At 47.6% G+C, this 24871-nt stretch overlaps 5 protein-coding genes across 8 annotated transcripts in view; all 5 read right to left on the bottom strand.

Moving 5' to 3' along the window:
* LOC118512781 (neurotactin-like) overlaps positions 1-3683 on the bottom strand; it is a 35812-nt gene extending 32129 nt beyond the window's left edge. For 2 of the 4 annotated variants that reach the window (XM_036057692.1, XM_036057695.1), the window contains exons 1-2: positions 3583-3683; positions 2212-2407 (exon numbers count right to left, since the gene is read on the bottom strand). The gene's annotated coding sequence lies outside the window, so the exon portion shown is untranslated. Of the gene's footprint in view, positions 1-2211; positions 2408-2711; positions 3019-3582 lie in introns of those variants that run through there. The other 2 variants (XM_036057693.1, XM_036057694.1) reach the window with 2 other exon arrangements.
* A 6479-nt stretch (positions 3684-10162) lies between these two features.
* Positions 10163-11415, bottom strand: LOC118512778 (farnesol dehydrogenase-like). Its single transcript, XM_036057687.1, has 3 exons — positions 11206-11415; positions 10473-11151; positions 10163-10403 (listed from the first exon to the last, which is right to left on the bottom strand). The coding sequence occupies exons 2-3, from the start codon at positions 11034-11036 to the stop codon at positions 10230-10232; spliced, it is 738 nt and encodes a 245-aa protein (XP_035913580.1). The 5' UTR covers positions 11037-11151; positions 11206-11415; the 3' UTR covers positions 10163-10229.
* Positions 11416-12646: 1231 nt separating this feature from the next.
* LOC118512777 (farnesol dehydrogenase-like) lies at positions 12647-14207 on the bottom strand. Its single transcript, XM_036057686.1, has 2 exons — positions 13024-14207; positions 12647-12951 (listed from the first exon to the last, which is right to left on the bottom strand). The coding sequence occupies exons 1-2, from the start codon at positions 13585-13587 to the stop codon at positions 12778-12780; spliced, it is 738 nt and encodes a 245-aa protein (XP_035913579.1). The 5' UTR covers positions 13588-14207; the 3' UTR covers positions 12647-12777.
* Positions 14208-14744: 537 nt separating this feature from the next.
* On the bottom strand, positions 14745-24676 carry LOC118512770 (small RNA 2'-O-methyltransferase-like). The gene is made up of 4 exons (XM_036057674.1): positions 24292-24676; positions 24137-24214; positions 16098-16267; positions 14745-16027 (listed from the first exon to the last, which is right to left on the bottom strand). Exons 1-4 carry the CDS (start codon positions 24442-24444, stop codon positions 14815-14817), a joined length of 1614 nt encoding a protein of 537 aa, XP_035913567.1. The 5' UTR covers positions 24445-24676; the 3' UTR covers positions 14745-14814.
* LOC118512766 lies at positions 17504-24115 on the bottom strand. Its single transcript, XM_036057665.1, has 2 exons — positions 21053-24115; positions 17504-20714 (listed from the first exon to the last, which is right to left on the bottom strand). Exons 1-2 carry the CDS (start codon positions 22728-22730, stop codon positions 17977-17979), a joined length of 4416 nt encoding a protein of 1471 aa, XP_035913558.1. The 5' UTR covers positions 22731-24115; the 3' UTR covers positions 17504-17976.
* Positions 24677-24871: the final 195 nt, after the last annotated feature.

Raw genomic sequence — 24871 nt, 5'->3', positions numbered from 1 at the left:
CGTTCATAATTAATAACTTTCACAAAATGGTGACCGTGTCAAGGACGAGAGCGTGAGGTTCCTGGGGTGTTTTAACAGTTTTATAAATATGTCAATGACAAAAACGCATAGTGTCCACATGTTTTTAAAAATATTTAAGATTCGAATTTGAGATAAGAATTATATAGTGAAGATTAGTTCGATCCGTAGCATTGTGTCAAACAAGTAGACGCTTGTTTTAAACATGTGGAATTAAAACAATAACTGAACTTGACTTGAACTACTTATGCTTAATAGTGGAATGTCAACAACCGTGTCCATAATTTTTAAAAATAAAAAAAGGTTACGAATCTTCAGTAACTATTGGCATACACAGGGATCCCAGACCGAGCAAAAAGACCAACGTTTCTGGGGACATCCAGGCGCCATACGTTTCCGTTTCGTGGCTCCAAAACAATATCCGCAACGCATGAATATTGCATTTGGAAGCAAGCCTTGAAACAAACAGAAGAAAACAAGCAATCGCTGCCGCTGTCAAATGAATGTAAGCATTCACGCACACATTCTCATTGTATCATTCCTTTTTTTCTTCCGATTGTATCTTTGAATCCGAGAGCACTCTTCGGGGGCTTTTCATCCTATCTATTGCACTGTGGTAGTCAGAGGACATCTTGAAAATATGGTGATTATGTAAAAAAGTTTAATTGAACGCGTCTTTCGACAATTCGCGATAGGCTTTCGAAATGCGGAATGAGATGAGATGCGCATCAGTGAGTGACAGATGAGATGCGAGAAGATGATGCTTTTTCCTTCATTGGCTCTGTCGTGGTGAAATGAGATGTCCTTTCATGCTTTCTTCCACACGCATCGAGTTTCGGTTGTGTAAGTGACCGGCTACCAGTGTGTTGGTGTGCGTGTTTCAAACCAGATATATGATTGCTTTGCATCCTAGTTTTGGAACGCTTGCTCTGTTTTTATTTTTGGATGAATTTTTAAAGGGAAAAACTCAGCCAAGAGAAAAGAACTCCAAATAATGTGTGACGAAGCGGCCCTAAAAACCACCCAAACCACCATTTACTGGCACTGTCGGGCTCGCAATAAAACTGTCCCATTTCGTTCGGCCTGAGCAGCATCACCACGCTACAATACTTCTCCAATGTTTATTGCACGGAAATGAGGACGAAAAACCCCTCGAAACTACTGCGTCGCCGTCGTCGGGGTGTTGGAATTGAGCCGTCCCATTTTCCACACCGACACACTGGGGGAAATCTGTTTACCCAACATTTGTGAGGATAATCCACATGCTGCAATATTTCACGATAGTTTCAATCGATATGCGGCAGAGCGATATTCGATGCACAGCCAGCTTTTGTTGGCAGCCTTTCGTTTCGAACGCGGGAAAATTGCCTATTTTCAATAAAGTGACTCGGGCGGTTGGGTCAATCATCGAAAGTGCAGTTTGATGATGCATCATTAAATATAGAAAATCTGTTAACACGTTTTCCCGGGCAAATTTTGAGAGGGTGGTGTTTAGCCTTAGGCCCAGTACACTGCCTCGTGTATGATCGTGTATACATACAGACAATTCTCGACATTCGCGGATACTGCGGACCAGAGAAATGCGCGTATCTAGAGTATCTGTGAAAATGGAAGAATTTACACATCTTCTCCCTTTTCTTCTTGTTTGTCTCTAAATCCTGAGGAGACCTGGCTTCCTGCACTGAGTTTAGCTATCTGTAGCTGGAAAGTCAATCCGACAGACAGGGAGACGTTCCGGGTGAGATTCGATACCTAGCCCTGCTCGTGTAGAAGAGGGATCTCCACTATGGGGATCTACACCATAGACAATCTGTAAAGCTTTTCAACTTTTTGTATGATAAATCCCACTTATTTCGAAAAGCATATTTTTTATCTACGTGCCACGCGCCTTTTAACTGTCATTTTAAACTGCAGAATAAAATAAATTCTCAAAACTCCGAATCCGCGTAACTCGAGAACAGACTGTACACAGTCGAAGCAGTTCCATCGATCGATAAATGCAATTTTCCTGTGCCGAGGTACAGCCATTCCCTCCGTACGAACGGAGCGAAAAGTCGGCAAAAGCGACCATTACACGGCTTCGGAAAAATCTGTTGAATATTCCCCACTGCCCGGAATAATATTATAGGGGGAAAGAAAAACGATTGTAGCCGAGGGGTTTTTTTTTGTGTTTAAATGCGTTCATCTACTTACCAATTCAATGCTGGGTCGGTTTCCGGTTTCTTCGGTGATTTATTGGGAAATAGTTTTTTTTTTTATTATTATCCTTCCAATAGTTTTCCCTTACTCTATGGAGATGTTTTTGAGCACTTTTTGTAGCACAAAAATATTTTGCACTTTTCTGTTCTCACTCACTGATTGGTTATGGATTTTTGCTTTTGGTCTAATACTGTAAAATAAGGTAAAGATAACAACAATTAAAATTTAAATTTAAATCACAAAACCTAGTAGCAATATTAACAAAGTAAGGACAGAGTTTCAGGATCCTTTTTTTCTAATAAAACCCCACTTTGAACATTTTTATCTATCTAATCTTAAACACAGCAGCACACACACACAGGCACACCAGATATTCTACACACGGGGAAAAACTATTTTTCCTTGGCGCGCGCGTTTCTCTGCGTACACGCGCATCGCGCGTTGCGGCTTTTGCTGCACGATGAATCACGTAAATTTTCCGGTTCCGGCGTTACCGTGCATCCAGGAAAATGCGGCATTTACAGCAGCAGAACCGCAACGGGAAAAGGTGGAAAATTCATTAACATTTCCATCAAAAGCACTAGCCCGGTAAGCTGTTGGTACTGTTTGTTAGCTTAGTTTTCCCTAACCAAACAAAAAGTGTGGAAAGGCACACCGGGCTAGAGGAAAATGTGTATTCCTTTTTCTACACTCGCCATTCAAACAAACACACACACAGACGCATATGGGAACGCTCGCACACACGAGCACCGTTAGGCAATTGTTGGGTTGTTATTAGGGGTTGTTTGTTTCCCTTTTCGGTCGTTCCATTTCGTTACTAAGCACCTTAATTCCTTTTTCCATTCGTTTCTTTCTCTTGTTTGCTGTCTTCACACACACACACACTCTGAAACACACACACACACAAACACACACTAGAGGTATCCTTGCTTGTGTTTTTCTCTTCTCTTGCTGTACACTTCATTCGGCTTTCTTCTTCAACATATCCTTTCGTATTGTATGAAGAAAAAAAATTCGACGGCACTCAATAAGAAGAAGAAAGCTCCAAAAATCCCGTATCGAAGCAACCGGACGATCCTTTTCTTTTTTTTCTCGGGACTGGATTTTCTTTTCCCTGTTTTCCTGCGAGGCTTCACTGACGCGCGCGCGTGTTGGCGGCGGTTGCCTTAGTTACACGCCCGTCTCTCACACACATCCACACACACACGCACACGCGTTTTCATCCAAGCCGACAAAGGATGCATCCTTTTTCTACGCCAAAACTCTTATCCTGAATCGTAATCTCGTAGTAACGCGCGTTTCTACACCGTCGTTCAACTATCGACCGTTGGTTATGCGTCCCCACAAACACACACACACACTTACTGCAGTAAGAAGCGGCACGGACGTGTCAGTCAGTCAGCAACAGCCCAGCCAGCACACAACCGTTTGGCTCGCGCGTTCAAACATAATAAACTAAGGGGGGAAAAACATAAAACATGACGCCGCGCGGCTATGCTGCTGTTGCTACCTTTTTACCCAAGCGAGATGCGCCGGGTAACGCTGTGTGCGTGGCTTTGTGCACGCGCGAGAGAGTGTGAGAGAGAGAGAGATGCAGCGACGCAACCGTTGAGCGGAAGAGTGAGGGAGAACGCGAACTCGCTACGAAAGAGTACGAGAACCAGGCTTGCGTTTGGCTTCTCTTTTCTGCTCTCAGTTTGTCTCCTTTTCTCCTGTTGCTTCTCTCGCTCTTTCTCGCGAGAAATAACCGTTGAGAAAATGATTTTGAATTAAGACGGAGAGAGTGAGAGAGAGCGAGCGCAGTTTCCAACGGTTATGCTGTGTGGTGGTAAGGTTTTTATGCTATGCATTTATGTAGCGAACCGAGAGCATAATATTTTTCCGTTTCCATCAGCGGTGAATCGAAAAGTTACCTGCTTTGTGTTAGTTAATAATATGGAATTGTGTGTATAATTATCTCTTAAAAATACAATTTAAAAATTATAAAAAAATAATAATTTTTTTTAATAATTTCAGCATTTTTTTCATGTTTAACCATAAAATAATCAGCAATTTTTAATTTAGTAATTTTTTTATAGATTTTGCTTTTTTATATCTTTATGTTATATATATGTTTTTAAAATATCTTTTCTGTTCTCCGAAGAATTTGTTTATTTATTTTGTGTGTTAATGACTTTTTTATTTATTTCTTTATTATCTATAGAATTTTAACTTAAATTTCCTTAAACATTTTATTTTTTTAGATTTAACTAACATTCCTGTAAATTCATAGATATCATAGAATTTAGAGATTTATTAAAAAAATCCAGCTATCTTCTTTACACTTCTGTTTATCTCGATTATTTTCTATTTGATTTACAACTTCTCTAACAATAATCTGTATACTTTAAATTATAAATCGAAAATTCTTTCTTCCCAACCAGCTGGCTGATTGCAATTGCTCTCTGCCAAAAAGCGATAGAATCAGAAGAATCAATTCGATTCCAATTAAAATATCTCGGGCTCGGTTACATTTACCCTACGGTTTGAGAATTTGCCTACATTCGTGCTTCTGCGTACGTCCAGTGTGTGTGCTTTCATCACACAACTCGGTCGATTCATATATCACGTTTACCCAATCCATTAAATACCATAACTGATACCATCCGGCATGCATTCGCGTAATGCTGGAAACTATACCGTTTTTTTCTCCCTTCCTTTATTCTTCTTCAACGATCTGCTGCTGCATGATCGGGATCTAGCAGGAGATCACACAATAGAAAAAAAAGGTATGTATCGAGCCGAGTACCTTCGATGCTCACGGTGAAACATAATTCAACACACACACGAACGCAGGCACCAAACCAAACCTCACATCATTTCCTCGACGGTCCGGGTTTTTTTTGGTGTGTAAAACGGTTAGCAGTAAAGCGTCCGATCTGTAGGGGGAAATCAACCACACACACTCACACACACACACGCTGTCAGCTAATGGGGCCCTTCGATAGCTAGGACCCTTGCCTAGAATTCCGTGCTGGCTGGCAAAGGCTTCCTCGACAGCCGCCCTTAACCAACACACACAGGTAGCAAAAGAGAGTCGACGGTGAAAGAGCATCCCAACAAACACACAGAAACGAAAAGGATCTTCACTCAGGGCAACAGTAAGCCAAAGTCCTACCCTGGGAATGAGTGGAATTAAAACCCCACCCGAAATGCTTTACATATCTCAACATTCTTCCCGTGGTATAATCTGTCTCTTGGTTCGCCGGTACCGTTTTTGTTTGAACGGAGCAGTTCTTCCCTGTGTGAGACGCCAACGGGGAAACCAAATCCGTGCAAAAGGATGGAAAATCAGGCACGTTTTAGAATTTTTCACACCTTTACCTGGGTTGCTCATTTGCATGTTTATCGCACCGACAGACAGCACACCTTGCACACGATTTCCATTTGTATTTGTTGTGGCTTAAATTAGTCTTTTTTGGTTCGGGAGATGTCTTCAGGATGTCTTGCAAGATACACTTGAAGCTCTAAACATGAAAGGGAAAAACGTTGCTTAGATTTATGAGACAACTGCTCATAGCTAATAAAAAAAAGTTATTGGAGCAAGCCTCTTGGACTAGGTTTTTGGAATAGGCTCTTTGGATTTGGCCTTTTGAACTAGGTCCATAGGACTAGGCCTCTTGGAATGGGTCCCTTGTTCTAAGCCCATTGGACCAGGCTCTTGGACCAGACCGCTTAGACTAGGCCCCTTGGACCAGGCCCCTTGGACCAGGCCCCTTGGACCAGGCCCCTTGGACCAGGCCCCTTGGACCAGGCCCCTTGGACTAGTCCCATTGGAATAGACTCTTTGAAATAGGCCCCTTGGATTTGGCCCCTTGTTCTAGGCCTCTTGGACTAGGTCTTTGGAGTAGGCTCTCTGGATTAGGCCCACATTGGACTAGGCCTCTTGTTCTAGATCCATTAGATTAGGACTAGACCCGTTGGACTAGGCTCTCTGGACTAATTTCCTTGGGACAGGCCACTTAAACTAGACCCCTTATACGAGGCTCCTTCTATAAGCCGCTTGGTATAGGTTCCTTGGGCTAAACGCTTTGAACTAGGTACCTTGGACTAAACTCCTTAGAATAGGCTCTTTGAGGCAGGTCACTTGGATTCTGTCTTTAGAATAGGCTCTTTTGATTAGGCCCCTTGGACTAGGCTCCTTGGGCTAGGCCTCTTGGACTAGGCCCCATGGGCTAGACCCTATGGACTAGACCCCTTGGACTAAGCTCTTTTTTCCAGACCCCTTTTGATGAGGCTCCTTGGAATAGGCCCCTTGGACTTGGCCCCTTGGACGTGGCCCCTTGGGCTTGGCCTTAGGACCAAACCCCTTAGGTTTGGTCCCTTGTGGCCCTTTGGACTAGGCCTGCAGGGCTGGACAAGGCCCCTTAGATGAGGTCCCTTCGCAAAACGCTTTGAACTAGGCCCTTGGGCTAAGCTCCTTAGGCTAGGCTCTTTAGAGAGGTCACTTGGACTACGCCTCTGGAATTAGGCTCCTTGGAATTGGCCTCTAGGAAGACCCTTGAACTAGGACCCTTAGACTAGATCACATCATCCCTGGCCCAAGAGTATGCCTAGTAAAATGGGCAAAGTCTGACAGGGATTGTCCAAGGGGCCTAATCCAAAGGGTCTAGTCCTAGGGTGCTATACCAAGGGAACATGTGAGAGGTTAGGCCTTCCGGTAGCTCTCGTGTTCACCACCCAACACTATTCACTCTGCAATATGAACAACTCTCACTATCCGCCTACTTTAGCGCCATCTAGCGTTGAGTAGCATTCCTAATAAATTTCAAATAATACTTCCGAAGATACTAAAATAAATTTCAAAGTTTCCTATAATTTATCAAAGTATAAAGACAAATACATAAACGCAATAGAATACGGTCGAATCCACAGATGAGGACACTTAACTTTAATTGCTCTGCGATCAGTGGGTATTAAGAAAAATATTCGAAAACTCCACGCACGCGTCTAGCATCGAGATCAATCACAGGCACAAACTGCAGCCCTTTATGTGCACCATGTTTTACAGCCAATGCTCATCATGCAGGTGACGTATTTCCTGCAGCACATTAATTGAAATGGTCGCAATTGAACGCTAGGCCCAGCCGATCCGCCGGGAGAGAGAGAGAGGCTAGCCAGGCTAGCAGCGCGACATATTTACACGTGCAACTTACCGGGATAACGTTCCTGGCCCGGTCCGGTTCGCCGACGACGCCAACAATATGCACTGGAACTCGGTTAGCTTGCTCAGCCGTAAATGCTTTCGCGTGCTTTCCAACCTCGTCTGCGCGAGACTACTGGCACCGAGTACTTGACCTCGGTCAGCATGCCAGCCAGAGTACCCGTGCACGAGTGTCGGGAAAGCTTTCGATTCGATCGAAATTGATCGGTTCACCGGTCCGGATGTTTGCCCGTTTGTTCTTGACCAATGATGCGTGCCGGACGAGTTTTCTATCGACCAGCCCCATTTACACCTTCTTCTTTTTTTGTGACAGTGACGTTGTGACATTAAAAACGGGCGACGTTTAAATGTGGAGCTGTTTTGTTGAATTTGAACTGGACATGAAGAGAGTTTGTGTAAGTCAACGATCGATTAAATTCTGTGAGAGGATCATGCTGCGATGTGAGTTTAAAGCATACTCTTCCACTATATATATAGATATTCCAGAATATCTCTTTCCACAACTCACAAGTCATACTCCAAACAATTTCCATCCCAGTCCATTGTGCCAAGGGGCAAAATTGCGAAGGTAAAATTAAAATAAAATTCTCATTTCGCTTGGCGACACCCTCCGTTCGATAACGAGCCAGCTTCAAGGCCCTTTTATCTCACCCAATCAATTAATCATCCGTGAACGACCGGCACGGGCACCCGGGTTGCAAGTGTTGGTGGTCGACGTACATGACAGCGTACATCTGTTGACACAGGGTGCCTTTTGTACAACAACCATCGTTCCCGTTCGATGCGCCATGTAGGAGTTTGTGGGCTGGTGCAGGGCAACCGAATCGCAGCTACCGTTTCCGGCTATGATGATGATGATACGATAAGGTGGTCGGGCATTGTGGCAAATTGCATTCGCTACCGTGCACAACACAGAAGAAGCGCATGCAGCAAGTTGCGAGAATTGCTATTCTCACTCCCTAGAATGTCCTTCGAAATTTATTTGGCAAGGGGACTCGCAGACTCGCACAGGTTTGAATTTTCATGCTTTTGATTTGCCAATTTGTTTAACATGCGTTCGATTCAGACGATCCCGAAACACGGTGGGTAGAATAAGGAGCTAGAGACTTGTTTTAAGCTGTCATTACTTTCACTACTCCAAACCCCCGATTAAATCTCTCGAGCATTGAATTCTACACAACCATACCTGAGCACTTTTAAAGCCCGACCGTCATCGACCATCCGTTTGCCCTTACGTTCCGTTTTTCTCCTGCTGTGAATTGCGCAACCGCTTGTCTCGCGTGCGCCACAGTTTGATACACAACGTGTCTGTCCCGTCGTCCTGTTTCGGGACGGAAGCACCCAGCTCCAGGTGTGCTTAGATTTTTCGGGTCCCTACTGCTGCCGCTTTGTCACAAACCATTCACAAAATTTTGCTTGCCACGATGGGCTCGTCACACGAGACAGACGCCCGTTGCACAGTTGCTGTCGCTGAAGGAATTATGATGCTGATGGCCCGCCCCGATACCAGCAGATGTTTTTGGGTGCCACGGATCATCATAATCGGTGATCGGGTGTTTGTTGCGGTGAAAAAAGGGGCCATTTTTATTGTGCCATCAATATTTGTATGCCACCGGATTTCTGATGGATTTTGGTTACAAAAGTACAAATTGTAATGACACCACGTGCCAGCATGACTAGGAGAAGCATACGAGCATAAATAGCTTCCATCGAATGATTCACCCATATGACACATCAAATCTGACGCACTGATCTGGTTGATTAAATTAGTAAAGATCAACCTTTAGTGGGGTGTTTCCTGTTCCTCATTGATGACTCACAAGGGTTGTTATGTAGGGTCTCAGCAATTTATTCCACGAAGTCAATCGATTAATCATTGGTTCATATTACTTGTAAACAAATTTTCGAACCACGTTTTACACAAAATTCTAATGTTTCATGTAACATTTTTTTTCTTTAATCTCCCCTAATCGATCGATCGTTTGCTCCAACATAATCGTGTAACGCTTCGCTGGCTCGGTAAAGTGGCCACGTTTGACGCTTTCCGGTCCCGGCAGCGTATTGGTTCCGGTTGCAAGATCATTCAAGGCCATACCTACACACATATTCCACACCGTGTGATGTGGTGAGGGTCCATGGTGTCTGATCAATCTCAGTGTCTGAAGCGTCACCTATGGTACGCTTGGTACGATTTGTCGCGTGCATTGGAGGTGCAAAATGGATGGCAGGGAGTTTTTTGTTGTTACATTTTCATCAATTCAAGCAGTTTGTCTATTATTTTAAATCTGGAAATAAAGCATTCCTCTTTCATCCCTTTAGCAACTGATTTTTCGCGCGAAAACATAAAGGCCTTTTCATGCGCCTTTCGCACGAAAACTTTCATGCTCATTCTTGAAATATTTCATGCAGCTTTGAATATTTGGAATTTAAATGTGAAACATTTCAGCATGCTTTATAAGAAAGATCGCGTTGAAGGTTGCAAGCGCGGGATTGGTATTTAATAGATCTAATCCGGAATATCAGTATTTAATTTAAATATCAATCATTGATAGCGATAGAAATACCTACCTTTCAAATTCTCGACATTAATCGGAAACCTCGGATCACGGAATCGGAATTTGACGGAAAGCACGATTCCGTCGAACCCGTGTCCCGTTCCAGCTTTGTCAGCTAAACCTGCGGGAACCAGTCCCCAAACAAATCGACGCGAAACATGATCCCTTCAGAGGATATGCATGCGTGTGCGTTCCGATTATAACATACAAAGCCTACTTTATTTTCACACCTTGCCGATTGTGACATTGGCTGTTTAGAAAACTTCCCCGTTGGGTTTGATGATAAGTTCGTGCACCTGTACGTGGGGTGGCGTACCGAGTACGTACAGCACGGCTTCCGAGATGTCTTCCGACGCGAGCAGTGGCATATCTTCCGGAATCTCCATGCCGTCGAAAATTTCTGTCCGCACTCCACCGGGGCTAATGCTCTGCAACGGAGAAGGAGATGAATTTAATTGGTGATGCATCCCACCATCCCACCATGAACCGCTACTAACCGTCACTTTAATCTTCGTTCCGGCTTCTCGCAACTCCTGCCGCATAACTTCCGTCAGGGCCGTAACCGCATGCTTCGTGGCAGGGTAGATGTTCATCTTCGGATAGTTTGGCACAGTATGGCCGGCGATACTGTTGATGTGTACGATGTGGCCCGCAACTTTTCGTTCCACCATCGATTTGTAGGCCCACTGGCTGCAAAGCACCAGCCCGGTTACGTTCGTATCTAACACCGCCCGCAGATCAGGCGTCGTGCCAACATCGAGCAGATTGTTTGTCCGCAGTATGCCAGCATTATTCACCAGCACGTCCACACCACCGTGCGTATCGTGGATGCGCTGGAACGTTCGCTCGATGTCGGTCTCCACGGAAACGTCACACTTCATCGCATATAGCCGTGCGGCCGCCTCCTTCGGTAGGTCCTTCTTGAGCTGCTCCACACGTTCAACGCGCCGGGCTAGTCCGATCGTTATCATGCCAGCTTTGGCAAGATCCTTCACAATGGCCGCCCCAATACCGGAGCTAGCACCGGTCACAACGGCCACCTTACCATTCCAACGTTCCATGGCGAATGGGGTGCACGCACTCAATAGTAGATTTCACGTCAAATTCACAACACCGAGCAGCACCGATAGTCATACGCAACTGAATCGATGGTGGTCGAGCGATACCGCTTTTTGTCTAGAGAATGATCATTGTGTTTTAGGATGACTTGCAGATTAGCACCGAAATTACCTGGGACGAAGGGAAGCAGGTGGCCCTTGGTGAAACGACGACTCAGGGAGGGGGATCAGCTATCGACTGATTGGTTGAGCCGTGGGTTGTCCACCACGTTTTAGGCAGTCGACATTACCTGTTGCGGTAGCTTTCTGAGCATTGAGTGTCAGTGTTTCTTAACCTGGTTGTGGTTGATCATCAGAGTGATCAGTGTTGGCTCTGTAACTTGATGATCTAGTGCATCTCTCTCTCTCTCTAGCAAAGTAGTATTATTATTGTAAAATAAATACAATACTTATCTTATCCACATACCAACACACCGACACACTGCTCTCCAAGATAGCTTCTATAAGGGGGGGGGCCTACACCTTTAAGTTTACCAACAATTCATCCCCATCAGCGTGACGTCGGCCATTCCCCGGTGAGGACCGAGATGCTCAATCATGCTCTCACTCCTACCCGTTAATGAATAATCATTACATTATACCTTAGAATTCCGAATGTGTGCACGTGTGAGTTCCTTTTCTGTTGGCTCGAAGGGAACTCCCAAAACACACGGGACCGGAACACAAAATATGCCGCTTTGCTGGACCGTAGTATGTTGATGTTTGGACAGCACTTAAGGTACGCGGCGCACGTTCCTATCGTTGTAGATGATTATCGATTTATCTTATCGAGGTGCTGCGTATTCAAGATTTGTCGTCGATCGACAGTGGCCAGTGCGGATGATGGGCGCACAGTTAGGTGCGTGTGTTCAGAATGCGTAAATATGTTTAGATATTTAAAGCGCTCGGCAATGGACGTGATACGGTATCGTATCGTAACAGTTTATCACATAACGTGAAACAAATGATACGAAGGGAACTTCTTCGGATAGTGAAGGGTTAGGGAAAACTCACTTCACTGGCTGATGAGTAAAAAGGCGCTAGAACCACTCAATAGGAGGTCGCAGTCCTCCGGCAGTGGTTGAAAACATCCGTGCCATCTCTTCGTCTCAATTCAAGTCTTGTCTGTGGTGTATCAAACCCTTGGAGGCCCTTAGCAGAATTGAAGTTAGTGGCCCTTCTTCTATTTTGCGCCAGAGTCAGATGCCAATGTAGTGTGAGTCTTCTAAATGATCGAGGCTTTCACGACTTAGCCTACCAGTTGAGGACCCTTGAATGCTCAGGACCCCAAGCATTTGCTTAGTATGCATACACTGAGTCTACTTCACCTTCTCTGTTCCTGTAGACGAACTGAACCGGCTTCACGGACCAGGGTAGTCTGGTATCATTCTAATGTCGTTGGTTTCCACTGAAAAAAGGATGTCATATGGTGCATTCTGCCAATGGAAGGCATGATAGGTCTGCAATCACTCTTCTGTCATCTTCCTCAGGAGCCGCCACTTGGCCGGTATTGGTCGGTGAGTAATTTCACGGTTCGGAACCCTTCTTGATAGATACAACTCAATGGCGGTATATCGGATTGTGAGATGTAAGATTTTTTTTTAATATGCCAAATTATGATTCAATTCTTCCCTTACTATGTTGGGCCAAGAGCTTCTCACTTTGAGTCCTCCATACTCCATTTAATACAGCTTTAATCCAGTAGCTAGAAAGCTTCCCCCATCGGTTTGATGATAAGCTCGTGCACCTGCACATGGGGCGGTGTACCGATCGCGTACAGTACCGCTGCTGAGATGTCTTCCGCTTCGAGCAGCGGCATACCCTCGGGGATTTCTGCCGAATTCAGAATTTCTGTCTTCACACCACCGGGGCTGACACTCTACGGGGGGAGAAAAAAATGGTTTGAATGGTAGAAACCCATGCTCTGGAACTTCAATCGAAGCCTACTTACCGTCACTTTGATCTTCGTTCCGGCTTCTCGCATCTCCTGCCGCATAACTTCCGTCAGAGCCGTAACCGCATGCTTCGTGCCGGGGTAGATGTTCAGCTTCGGCAGGAACGGTACAATGTGTCCCGCGATACTGTTGATGTGCACAATGTGGCCGGCGACTTTCCGCTCCACCATCGATTTGAACGCCCACTGACTACACAGAACTAGGCCAGTTACGTTCGTGTCCAGTACGGCCCGTAGATCTGCCGCCGTGCCAACATCGAGCAGATTGTTCGATCGAACGATTCCAGCATTATTCACCAGCACGTCCACACCACCGTGCGTATCGTGAATGCGCTGGAACGTTCGCTCGATGTCGGTCTCCACGGAAACGTCACACTTCATCGCATGTAACCGTGCGGCGGCCTCCTTTGATAGGTCCTTCTTGAGCTGCTCCACACGTTCAACGCGCCGGGCTAGCCCGATCGTTATCATGCCAGCTTTGGCGAGATCCTTCACAATGGCCGCCCCAATACCGGAGCTAGCACCGGTCACAACGGCCACCTTACCATTCCAACGTTCCATCGTCTCGCTATCAGTTCCACACAAACTCGCACCTCAGGAAGGATGGATGGCTATCGCAGCACTAAATGAATGACGGTCTAGCTATGCGCTTTTTGTCCAGAAATAGCATCATTGCGGCTTGCAATGACTTGCAGATATTGGCGACGCTAGCCGGTCCACCCGATGAGGACCTGAGCACGCGAATGGTCGAGTGGGTGTGTGTGTTTGCGTGTGTTGTCCAGCACTTTCCTTCAATCAACAATACCTTTACGCTAGATTAGACTTGAGCTTGATAAGATCAGTGTTTGGCAATCCGATCTTTCTTGCACCCTAGAGAAGAGATCTATTGCAATTTTTGTAAAATCAGTTTCTACAATTTTCTTAATTTCGTTTATAATTATTAGAAAATATAAAACAATTGTCGGTTATCTAATACACACTTCAAGCCTGAAGCCACTACACTAGAACACGCCGCCAAAGCAATTACTCCATCGGTCACGATAGTAAACCGTTGGCTCTTGTAAGTCGGGGGTTGTGCGCTTAAGTTTACCAACAATCGACGTCACGATGACCGTGGCAAGATCAGCACCAGTCATGCTCTCGTGCAGTTTACAGCCGCAACTCGGCAGCGAGTCTCGAGAACAATGCGATAATAAATCATCGTTACGTTACGCTACTTGGCGTTCCGGCGCACGTGTCTGCGTTTTCCGGAACTGGAAGTGGAGTCTCCCGTCCAGTCCGAAAGAAATTTATTTGTCCAACACTTTTGATCAACAATGGACAGGTTGGCACATGAATCACTTCTACACGATTTGTTTATCGAACTGTGTTGAATTACTTAAACTTACTTACTTTTCCGGCATTTCAAGCCTTTCTGAGATGTTGACTTACTCCAGGAATCCATGTGGCCTCTCGCGATCGAGCTAAAAAAAAACTATACAGAATGGAGTTATCCAGTGTCATTCTTATGTCCCGACCAAGTCAGCAGGCCCAGCTGAGTATAGTACGCTGGCACAGTATTTCGGTTATTATACAGCTTTCACACCTTCTTCTCCGCCTATGTAGCAAAGGTGTATGTGAGTAATGCAATATGTTAGCAGGTCCTACGCATTCTACGTTCAAAGGTCAGCCAACGTCATCATGAAGCTGAAGCTGCAGAAAGCTTTTCCTTACACAACTTTCCTCTCATTGCATTGTATTCGATCGAGTGATCAGTTTTCACGACCTGAAAGTCCCTTTACGATCCCTTCAGTCCCAGGTCTCGTCACAATCTTCCAGCGTCATGGCCACAACTCCTTTGCTAGCCGTCGCCTCCTCCGTCTCATCCCACGTTGGATACCGGTCATCGTAATCCGCATCGTGATCGCCGAACCGATCCTCGTCCGAATCGTACTCGCCATCCTCATCCTCTAGCGGCAATACGACCGTATCGTCCGCACCGATATTATAACCCGCTCGCAGCAACGCTTGCCGTACCTCCTCGATGCTTGCCAGCTCCATGTTCATACAGTCCAGTACGGTGCGCACCGGTATGAGGTAGCGATCCTGCTCCGGTGCTAGGAAATCTTCCCCAAAGTTACGCATCCGGCGGAGCTGATACTCGGCCGCATCTTGAATGTGTTGTTCGCGCGTACGATTGTCAGGTGCCGCCACCGGGTACACTTCGCTCAAAATCAACCAATACTCACGGCCCGGTTCGGCCAGTTCTTCCTCCTCGAAGTTACCGCTATCGTTGCGGGTGCGCATTGCACGGGCTTCCTCCTCCGGGATGTACATATCGAACATGACGCCATCCTCGCCGCCATCGTGCTCGTCGTCACCTTCGTCGCCATACCCTCCACACTCATCATCCTTATCGCCGAGATCATCAAGGACTTCGTTGAATTCTCTGTATCGCTCCTCAGCCACGATATCGTCAGCGTCACAACGGTGACCGGCAGGTTCTGCACCTGCCTGTGCCTCTGAAGCGGCCTCCTCCGATAGTGGTTGAACTAGAACAATTTCTCCATTTTCTTCTAAGTACATCGCATTGGAACGCGTCGGCGCCACACCACCTCCCGGCCGTTGATCAACCTCGTTCGGATCGGATATCTCCACCTCCTCCGCACCTGTTCTCGATTCAGCTGGCTGTGGAAGACTGTCGAGAAAGTCGCGCCGCACAAAGACCGCCATCTGGCTCACACAGCCAACCGTCTCGGAACCGACCGGAGCAGGCCCAATGCCAATGTACTTCACCCCGTACTCGGGATACCGTTGACAGATCGATTCGCCCCATTCCTCAAACTGACCCCGACTCCACTCGAACTTGTGGTCAGGATGGCGGAACCCGTTTGCGAGCAACCCGTCAAACAGTACGTTGTATTCGGAATTCGGTGTGGAGAACAGTGCCACCTTGGGTTTGATGAAACCGAACACATTCTCGGGCACCCTGTCCAGGACCGGTTGATGCAGATGTTCGATACTGAAATTTCGGGCATTGGGACGGTTGTTAAGGGGACGTTGATTTCGTGGACGAACGATGTCTTGCTTACATTTCGATTCCTATTACTACGTCCGTCCCAGCGAGACATTCGTGAGGTTCGGCAATGTTTCCGCGCCATACTTCCACCGTGAGCGGCTTGACCGGTGGTGACAGGTAGTCGCTAAGCAGTGGCCGCACCAGGTTTCGACTTTGGTGTAAAATCTTTTCGTCTATATCAACCTGGAAAGAAATGGTTGAAGCAGCGAAGGTTAGTGATATAGATTTCGTTCGGCCGTTTGAAGGACCCTTCACTTTGTGTTATGCAGGAGCTTGTCAGACATAATGAAATGGCCCCACGGAAATCGTGAATATACCTTGCGAAACCTTTTTTTTATAAGTCATTCTGTATATAGATCCGTCTTCGGGTTGTGGATCTTCTATCTAGCAGCGTCATTCTACACTTCCCCTATATTGGATAGGAAGTCAACTCCGACAGCTACTTAGATAATGACAGCGTCAAGAAAGGACTTGGGAGCAGCTATACTCGTCTGCCAATCCATTATCCCGGCCATTCTGGTGGACACATCACCGCCATCACTCCATCTTAGTTTGGGCCTACCACGCCTCCTCTGACCGTTTGGACGGCCTACAAAGATTTTAAGGGCTGGGTTGTTCGGTGTCATTCTCATGACGTGGCCAACCGGCTAGTAACTACTCAATATCCATGTTGTTGTCGGTGATCACTATTGACCAAAGATAGGTGAAGGTTGGGACTTCAAGCTTCAAAAGTGCGGTCACCTATCAGTACAACTCTGCTGCGTAAATCAGTGTTTGTTAGCAGGGTCATTCTAAAACCCAAGATTTAGTGCCGCACGCTCGATCCTTTTTTTACCGAAGGAAAGGAAGGATTTTTTCTGCTACAAGGAAGAGTCTCAAATCAATGATGAATATGTCATCATGGGTGGCCGGTGGCCGAAGCGACACCGGCGCCGATCTTCACACGGCAGGACCGGGGTTCAAATCCCATCCAGACTGCGCCTCCCCGTACGCAAGGCTGACTACTTTTTTTTTATTCATAAAGAACGGCCTGGCCGTATTGCGAATTGCTGACTACTTTACTATGGGTAAAATAAAGTCACAAAAAGCCAGAAATGGCAGGCCTAGACCTCTCGAGGTTGTAGTGCCACCGAAGGAAGAGATATGTCATCAGCGTATGTCAGGATCTGGATTAACCTATAGAAGATGGTCCCCGAAGTTTCCACCTCCGAATGTCACGGGTGGCTCTCTCTAGCATCAGATTGAAAAGAAGAAAGAAGTTTTTCATCCACCTTCACCACCTGGCATGTGATGGATGTTGGCGACCATTTTCATTCTTTCATGAGAGTAAAAATGATCGGATGCCATCAGTTAACACACTCGTTACTCAGAGCACCTCAACGATTTATCCAAAATAAAAAAAAAGGCTGCAATACCCAATTTATAAATACAATACGCAACAAATACAATTTCTTTTATTATTATTTTTTGCTACCACGTTCAAGTATAAAAACTAATTATAATTTAGTTTAATTATGTACCTTGCTTATTAATTGCTTTGCACAATCCTGATCAAAGCAGCACACTCTCGCGTAAAATGTGTATAGTGTTACTATAACACACACACACATACAATGAAAAGGAGAAGAAAAAGCCTGTACACAGAGAGGGATTGATTGAGTTAAAAAAAAAACCGAAATTAAAACGGCAACTATTTCTTTGTGGACCCTCATCACAGAAAAGTAAAAAGCCAAAAGAACATTCGCGTTATCCGCTCTTCGAGAGTAGCGTGAATTGAAGGTTGCGGTTACAGACTACGGGCAAGCAACAGTTTGCATCCCGCGGACTAAGATTCCTTTTTGACCTTAGCCCGATCGAACTGGTGCCGCTGGCAGGTCCCTGGCTCGGTCTCTTCACACGATTCGATTTTGTAGCAACTGTTTCCAAAAGTGGGGCGGTTTGCGATGCACCATCGTCGTTAGCATCAGCTTGATCCGATCGCTGATCGGATAGTCCGGGTTCCAGCTGCTCAGCCGCTGGAAAATGTCCACGAACCCGAACCGGCTGAACTTGATCAGCCCCGCAATCGCTTCCTCCTGTATCGCGCGGTTCCCTTCCGCCAGCTGCACGATCGTGGTGAAGATCTGCATCACGCGCGACGCATCCTCGTTCGATGGTTGCGTTTTCATGATCGATGCAATCGTAAAGATGCACGCAACGATCCGCTCATCCAGGGTGCGATCGCCGCCGACGCCGCCACCTGTTGCTGCATCGCGCGCACCGACCATCGACGAACCGGCACCTGTCGCCCGCAGCAGCTCAAACTGCTTGAGGTAGTCGTTCAGCAGCGGATAGATGCGCTTCTGGATGATGTGCAACCGGGCCCAATCGAACCCGTTCCGTTTGGCGACCAGTATGAGCGCGTGGGCCACATTGCGCAGCTTGTTGGCACGGATCTTTTCGACCAGATTTACCACCAGCTCGTCGTACGTGGGACTACCCTGCTGATACCCGTAAGTGTTCCGCAACAGCCAGAGCAGTTCACGCTTCCGGAACAGCGCCGATTCAGGCGAGCTGGGAATGTTCTCCGCATAGTTCACGTTCATCAGGATCGTGCGCAGCGTGGCGATCATCGCGTCCGAATTGTCGTAGTGTGCGCTACCCTTCTTCGGCAGGGCAAATGGGAACGCGCGCAGCAGATAGTACACCAGCGGCAAGCCCTTGTAGCCGAAGTAGTACAAACACTTGAACATGTACAACCGCACGCTGTACTCGCGCTTCCAGGGCGTTTCGGAAGGTTTGCTGTCCTCGAGCCCAATGTACAGGAAGGTGAGCGCAATCAGACCGGTCAGTGGCAGTGGATCACCCTTAAGCTGGAACATCCGCCGGTCGAGGTCACGCAACAGGACTTGCTCGAGCGCCTCCAGCCCGTACCCTAGGTGGCGTACGATAAGGATAAGCTTTTGCTGCACTAGCGGCAACGGTGGTGCCGGCGGGGAACAGAGAACATTCACCATGATATCGCCACAGGATACGACCAGCTCGAGCAGGGCCGCGGACATCAGGTGAACGTCCTGGGTGCAGTTCAGCACAGCCGTTATCGTTTCGTTTACGACCTGCTCCGTCCAATCGGGACACTGCAGATACCGCGTCAGAATGTCGGACAATTGTTGCAGCTTTTGCTTGTCCTGTGCGTTGAACCGGCCCGTATGCCGCTGGTGGGTCGATTCTTGTCCGCCCTTGGCTTTGTGCAGCTCAATAAAGGTGAAGATTGGTTCCTTGCGGTCCTGAACCTGTTGGCGGAGATGTGAATGGAGCGCGACGTGGAACAGTGGTATTCGCTGTGGCGGCGGTACTACGGTGGCCGATGTGCCACGATCACTAGCCAGCGGTGGCGAAAGCGGAGAGTCCGTAGGGCAAGCGATGGGACGGGTAGGTGATGACGGTGCCACAACCGATAGACAGCCGGTTTCGTGGGCCGGTGGTGACATTGGCGAATCCCACTCGGTGGTCGATTCTTTGCCATCGTTCGGGACAGGATCGATATCGATCACCAGCTCGCCCATGCTGGAGAAACTTTGATTCAGCTCTTCGCCGATCTCTCCGTCCTCGAGCGCCGTTGGCAAGACTGTAGCAGACTGTTCCGCTGGACACTCATCCTTATCGGATGGTGCCCGAGTTTCAACGACCGATTCGACACCCGGTGGAAGCACAGGACTTTCCTGCTCGCCGATGCTGTCTGCTCCGGATAATCTCCTCTCAAGCGGTAAACTATGCCCCGGCGAATTATCCTCGCTTTTAGACGCTTCAGCCAATTTCGTCTCGTCCATCTGTGATGGTGCGCTTTCCTCACAAACCGTCCCATCTGTTGGCGGCTCGGTGGCGCTAGAATCGGCTGTACCGGGCGTCTCCGCTTCAGCCCACGGATCGTTAATCGGTGAAAGTGGCCTAATGTCAGCGCTGGCCTTCAGTGGCCCATTAATGTGCGCCATGATGGAGGAAAACTTTTCTTCCCATTCGTCCCATTCGTGCGAACACTCGATCGTGGGCGAGGTGGGCCGTTCTGCCTCTGATAGGAACCCGCCGTTCGATTGCCCATCGAAACGCATCCGTTTCGAGGCGTGAGGTAGTTGTGGTGGTTCGTCGGGCGTGCGACGATGAGCGCGCAGCTTTCGCTTGCCGATTGGCGGTTGAGTGGGCGTCTTGAACTGATCCTTGACCAGCTGATTCGTTTCCTTTACCTTGATCGGGGATACGAATGTGGCGGTAGTTGATACGGGTGGGTAGCAGCTCGATACGCACGGCACTGGCGGTGGTGTGGAGCTGCAAGGTGCAGTACCAGCTGCTGGTGGTGGACACCGTTCATCTGGTGCGGATGTTAGCGGTTTAGGCACATTTGCTACAGTCGCCACTGTTTCGATGGCTTGATGATTTGTTTCTACGCGCGTTGGAAGCTCTTGGTCGGCTTCCTCCATCATTTGCAACTGCTGCTCTATCCGATCGACTGGTGCGTCTAGAACCGTGGGAGGCTGCTCCACAGGTGCATAAGCTGATGATTTTACAGGTGAGATGGTGCCAGTCTGTTCTGTCTCGTTGCCATCGGCCTTCGATACCGTTTCGGTACCATTGGTGTCTTCGCTTTGAGCTAACGCTAGAAGAGCGGATGGCAAGAAATCGGGTTAAAGGGGGACCAGTCTAAAGGTGCAATCATTTGATGGAATAGTGCAAATGGTTAGGGGGCGCTCTACGATACCATAGATCGGACATAACTATCCGAAGTCATTGGACGCATCTCGTCCGAAACTAAGGCAAGGAGTAGAGCCCAGACTTCGCTATTAGTTTGCCGATTCCGATAAAATTTAGACTAAAGTAATCATTTCCATCAATATCGATAGAATGCAACAAATTGCTTGGTTCAATTTCACCAGCAGTTAGCAAAGCAATTCCCTTTACCGTTTGCACCATTTCGTATCACATTCAAACACTTACCAACGTCTTTCGAGCCGCTGCTTACGTTTGAAGCAATAATTTGCCACCCCGGAGAAAAGGAATCCGGCTCCAGCTGGGCGGCTCCCGGTTCATCACCACTATTGCTTATCTCTTTGGTCGCTGGTGCAGCACACACCGTCTCAATCTCCTTCTCCACCTCCATCATCGCATCGTCACACTCGTCCGGCACCGAAGCTGGCCCACGTTTCGTCTGCACAACCGGTGGTGTCGTCCCCCGCTCTTTCACCCCATATCCCGTCGCAGCTTCAACCGTGGCCCGTACGTTGGAAAAAAAGGTGCTCATCAGTTCCGACTCGCGACGCCCGTCCGCTTCGAGCATTTCGCGAATGTTGGTGATTTGTTGGTTGAGCATGCTGCAGCACTGACTGTCAAACCGTCGGCTATTGCTTACGAGCGCAAACACGAGTTCGCCCAGCAACCGCCAGATGATGGTAAAGCTTGAACGCATACTGGTGCTGCCGAAAGTATCGTGCGATTCAACAAACGCGAAACTAGCGGAAGAAGCAGCAGCAGCAGCGACATCTTCCCGCTTGATCTTCCCGACCAGTTGCTCTGCCATGGATGCTGTTTGCTGCTGCTGCTGCTGCTGCTGCTGCTGCTGCTGCTGCTGCTCCACCTTGCGGTAATTGATGCGTTTGCGAATGTTTTTCAAATTCGTCATCGTGCTGCTGGTGACAAGTTCCGGCTTTTCCGGAACGGGTTGGTCCGTCTGCGTGCAAGCGGACGCGTACAGTGGCACACTACCGGTGATGGGCGATAGAAGCATTGGCGGATGGCGGGCACATTCGCGCAGAATGTCCTGCACGGATTTGGGCAATTCCTCGGGAAAGTTTACCCCAACATCCACGCGCTTGATAAACGCGGATGTGCACGTTGCCCTGGTGATCGTTGACATGCTGGGCATGGTGGCTTTATCGCAGAACGTTTTAGGAGGCGGTGGCGGCGGTGCCTGCTGCACCACTGCTTCCGGCATCGCATCCGTTCCACTGTCCCTTACGGTCGGCTTTGCCGGTAAGGGCGGATGGTTTCGCAGCTCCACCTCCGACGTTTGGCACCCCTGGTCCTGCAACACAGCCGACTTGGTGCGCTCTTTCCTTCGCTTGCTGCGATAAAGCGGCGCCTGCTGGAAAAACGCTTTCACATCAGCCGGAAGGTTCAGCGCATCCAGCACTGATAGCAGATGCTTTAGATCACGCTTCTTGCCACAGTCGACCGGATCCGGTCCCGGCGTGGAAAGGTAGTGTGTCAGGTCGGTAATGAGCGATTGATACCGTTGCACCGTTTTCTCATGCTGCCGCTCGTTTTCCGCCAACCGTTCCTGGAGTATCAGGTTGGCATTGATCTTGTCACTCTCCGCTTCCCGGCACTCTTCTTCCAGCTGGCTACATTTGCTCGCGCAGGTGGCAAGCTCTTCCTTGGCCCGTGCCGCTTTCGCTTCCGCCTGCTCGTACAGCGTCTTTATCTGCAGGGCCGAATCGTTCAGAGACGCGATCTTTTCCCGCAGCAGATCGATCTCCTCCTTCTGCTGCTTGTTCTGCCGGACCAGCTTGTCCGTACTGGCGATGGTGGAGGCGATTACGCTCAGGTCTAGCTCGTTCATGTTACCGTTCCGAATGATATTGTTACATGCGTTATAAATAAAACCAGCCTGGCTCATCGTTTGTGTGACAAGCCGGCTGGAACTGGCCCGGTCGTTGCGTCGCGTGTGTCAGTATGCCGGAGGAAGATTGGTCGGAAAGCACTCGTAAGTAAACACCGCTAACAGCGAGTTGCGTCCGGCAATCAGGAAGTTATCGTTGCGTTGACGCCAATTCCTCAGTTTGCGCGACGGATAATGAAGCCGGATCCTGGACAGGATAAGGCAACAACACACACATACACACACCAGCAGCAGTAGCCGCTATTGGACGGTAAACGGTGCGGCGAGGTACGAGGATAACATTGCTGCTGCTCTGGCTGGGAAGGTGTCCTTTTTCTGTGTCCGTCCGGTACACACAACCAAGTTCACGTTCAATTCACTTTTAGTTTCACACGCGCGTACAGGTGAGGAGCAGTGCAGTGACTTCTGTTGGTGTGTGATTGTGGCACGCACGTGCGTGTGTGCGTGTGTGGGAGAAATGGGAGGGGGGGCTTTCTGCGAACTCGCACACTTCGTCCTAGGCGGACACACCGAAAGTCCGCTGTTCTGGCGCCGTACCACTAGGAAAGCCTACCGGCGGGGATGGCTACAATCGCACGCAAACTATTTCTGCCGCACGTTTTGATCGAAAGCGCCATTCCAAAAGTCCGTAGTTGTGAATACGGTGAAAGCAAATAGCCCGTAGTGTGGTTAATTTTTTTCCGTTCTTCACTTGTTTTGACAGCTAGCGGTATGTCAAAGTGACGTTTGGCTATCCCTTCGGAAACGGATGCTTTCGGTAGGGACACCAAACAGTGGCTATCCCTTCGAAAACGGATACTTGCGGTAGGGCCACCCCAACAGTTTTGGTAACATTCACCGAAAGTTATACTTATGCTGAAGTGAAAACCAAAATGGGAGCATATTTTTGTATTAAAAGCTATTCTGTAGCATAATTGGGTTTCACCATTAGCATAGATATTGCAAGTTATTAGAGGTATAAATAACATGAGCGTTGATTACCGCAGCCTTCCACAAGCTCAAACTTACGATGGGTTGCAAATCGCAGCATATCATATTACAAGCAGAAAATGTACTGCATTCAATCCGGAATTGGTTCGTGCAATGGTGAAATTACGTCGTGTATGACTTTGCAAGAAACTCGGCCTGGGCAAACCATGGCTGGCTTCTATCTACAATGCCCTCAAAGCGAGTGTTCCTTCAAAAGGTATTCTGAGTACTCGGATTTCAGTCTTTTTAAGAGAAATACGATTATGCAAAATATTTACTTCCCACTCAGCTCGTTTCCTATACCTCAATCCTGTTCAATGAAAACACGCGTTTCCACGAGCGAGTTGTTTCACCATTAAAGCTTTCACTACAAGACGATTGCTTGCTCAAAACAGCAACAGATATCGAAACAGTTTGGTCTAGATTGTAAATACCTCTAGGATTTTCTCGACCGCTGGCAGTGAACGTAACAGTCGAAAGAATTTCATTTCCGCGCAGCCAAACTCGACGATCTGCAACAATAGCGGAAGCGTTTGAAACAATCGTGTCTGTATTGTGTTCGGCGCACATTTGCCCGCACGAAGCATACCTTCTTGAACGAATCTTTCCAATAATCCAGCTCGAGCAGCCGTAGAATGGTCCCGTATCGCTGCTCGTACACTGGAGGATCAAAGCGTATCTTGTGGTTTTCATCGTAGAAACAACTGTTGGAAAAGTTTGCCGTAACTTTTATATGTTCCATCTTGGTTTTCAACTCACTGGTGATATAAATGCACCAGCCATTCAAACGAAAGGTGAACGGTGTTTTCTATATCGCCCCACTTAAATTATGTTGAAAAATATGTTGTGAAAAAGAAGGAAAACTGTGATAATATTCCGTGGATGGATGTTTGCTTATTTAGCGTAATTGTAAACAATGCGAAACGGCTGATTTTCGGAAAGTCGTGCTGACAAGTGTGTGTGTGTGTGTGGTAAAACAAAACAATGAAACCGGCACACTTGTCGGAAGATGCGTACATTTCGCTCAAAAGTTATAAAAAATTATAATTTCCATTTTGTTTCATCCACGTATGCGATAGCGAAGGCAATGTTTTGAAAAGTAGCTTGTATTAATTTTGAGTTTTTTTCTAGCAGTGTAACTTTCTTATGAATCGTTATTATAAACAAAT

The sequence above is a fragment of the Anopheles stephensi genome, chromosome 3 (assembly GCF_013141755.1).
Source record: "Anopheles stephensi strain Indian chromosome 3, UCI_ANSTEP_V1.0, whole genome shotgun sequence".
Taxonomy (NCBI): Eukaryota; Metazoa; Arthropoda; class Insecta; order Diptera; family Culicidae; genus Anopheles; species Anopheles stephensi.
Note: the sequence above shows the minus strand (reverse complement) of the source record. Positions and strands in the feature narration are given on the sequence as shown.

Coding starts and splice junctions, on each gene's coding strand:
- LOC118512778 (XM_036057687.1), bottom strand. CDS start 11,036: ATGGAACGTTGGAATGGTAAGGTGGCCGTTGTGACCGGTGCTAGCTCC. Junction 10,404..10,472: donor GAACGAAGATTAAAGTGACG/GTTAGTAGCGGT, acceptor TCTCCGTTGCAG/AGCATTAGCCCCGGTGGAGT.
- LOC118512770 (XM_036057674.1), bottom strand. CDS start 24,444: ATGGAACATATAAAAGTTACGGCAAACTTTTCCAACAGTTGTTTCTAC. Junction 24,215..24,291: donor GGAAAGATTCGTTCAAGAAG/GTATGCTTCGTG, acceptor CTATTGTTGCAG/ATCGTCGAGTTTGGCTGCGC. Junction 16,028..16,097: donor GTAGTAATAGGAATCGAAAT/GTAAGCAAGACA, acceptor CCGAAATTTCAG/TATCGAACATCTGCATCAAC.
- LOC118512777 (XM_036057686.1), bottom strand. CDS start 13,587: ATGGAACGTTGGAATGGTAAGGTGGCCGTTGTGACCGGTGCTAGCTCC. Junction 12,952..13,023: donor GAACGAAGATCAAAGTGACG/GTAAGTAGGCTT, acceptor CTCCCCCCGTAG/AGTGTCAGCCCCGGTGGTGT.
- LOC118512766 (XM_036057665.1), bottom strand. CDS start 22,730: ATGAGCCAGGCTGGTTTTATTTATAACGCATGTAACAATATCATTCGG. Junction 20,715..21,052: donor CAGCGGCTCGAAAGACGTTG/GTAAGTGTTTGA, acceptor CCGCTCTTCTAG/CGTTAGCTCAAAGCGAAGAC.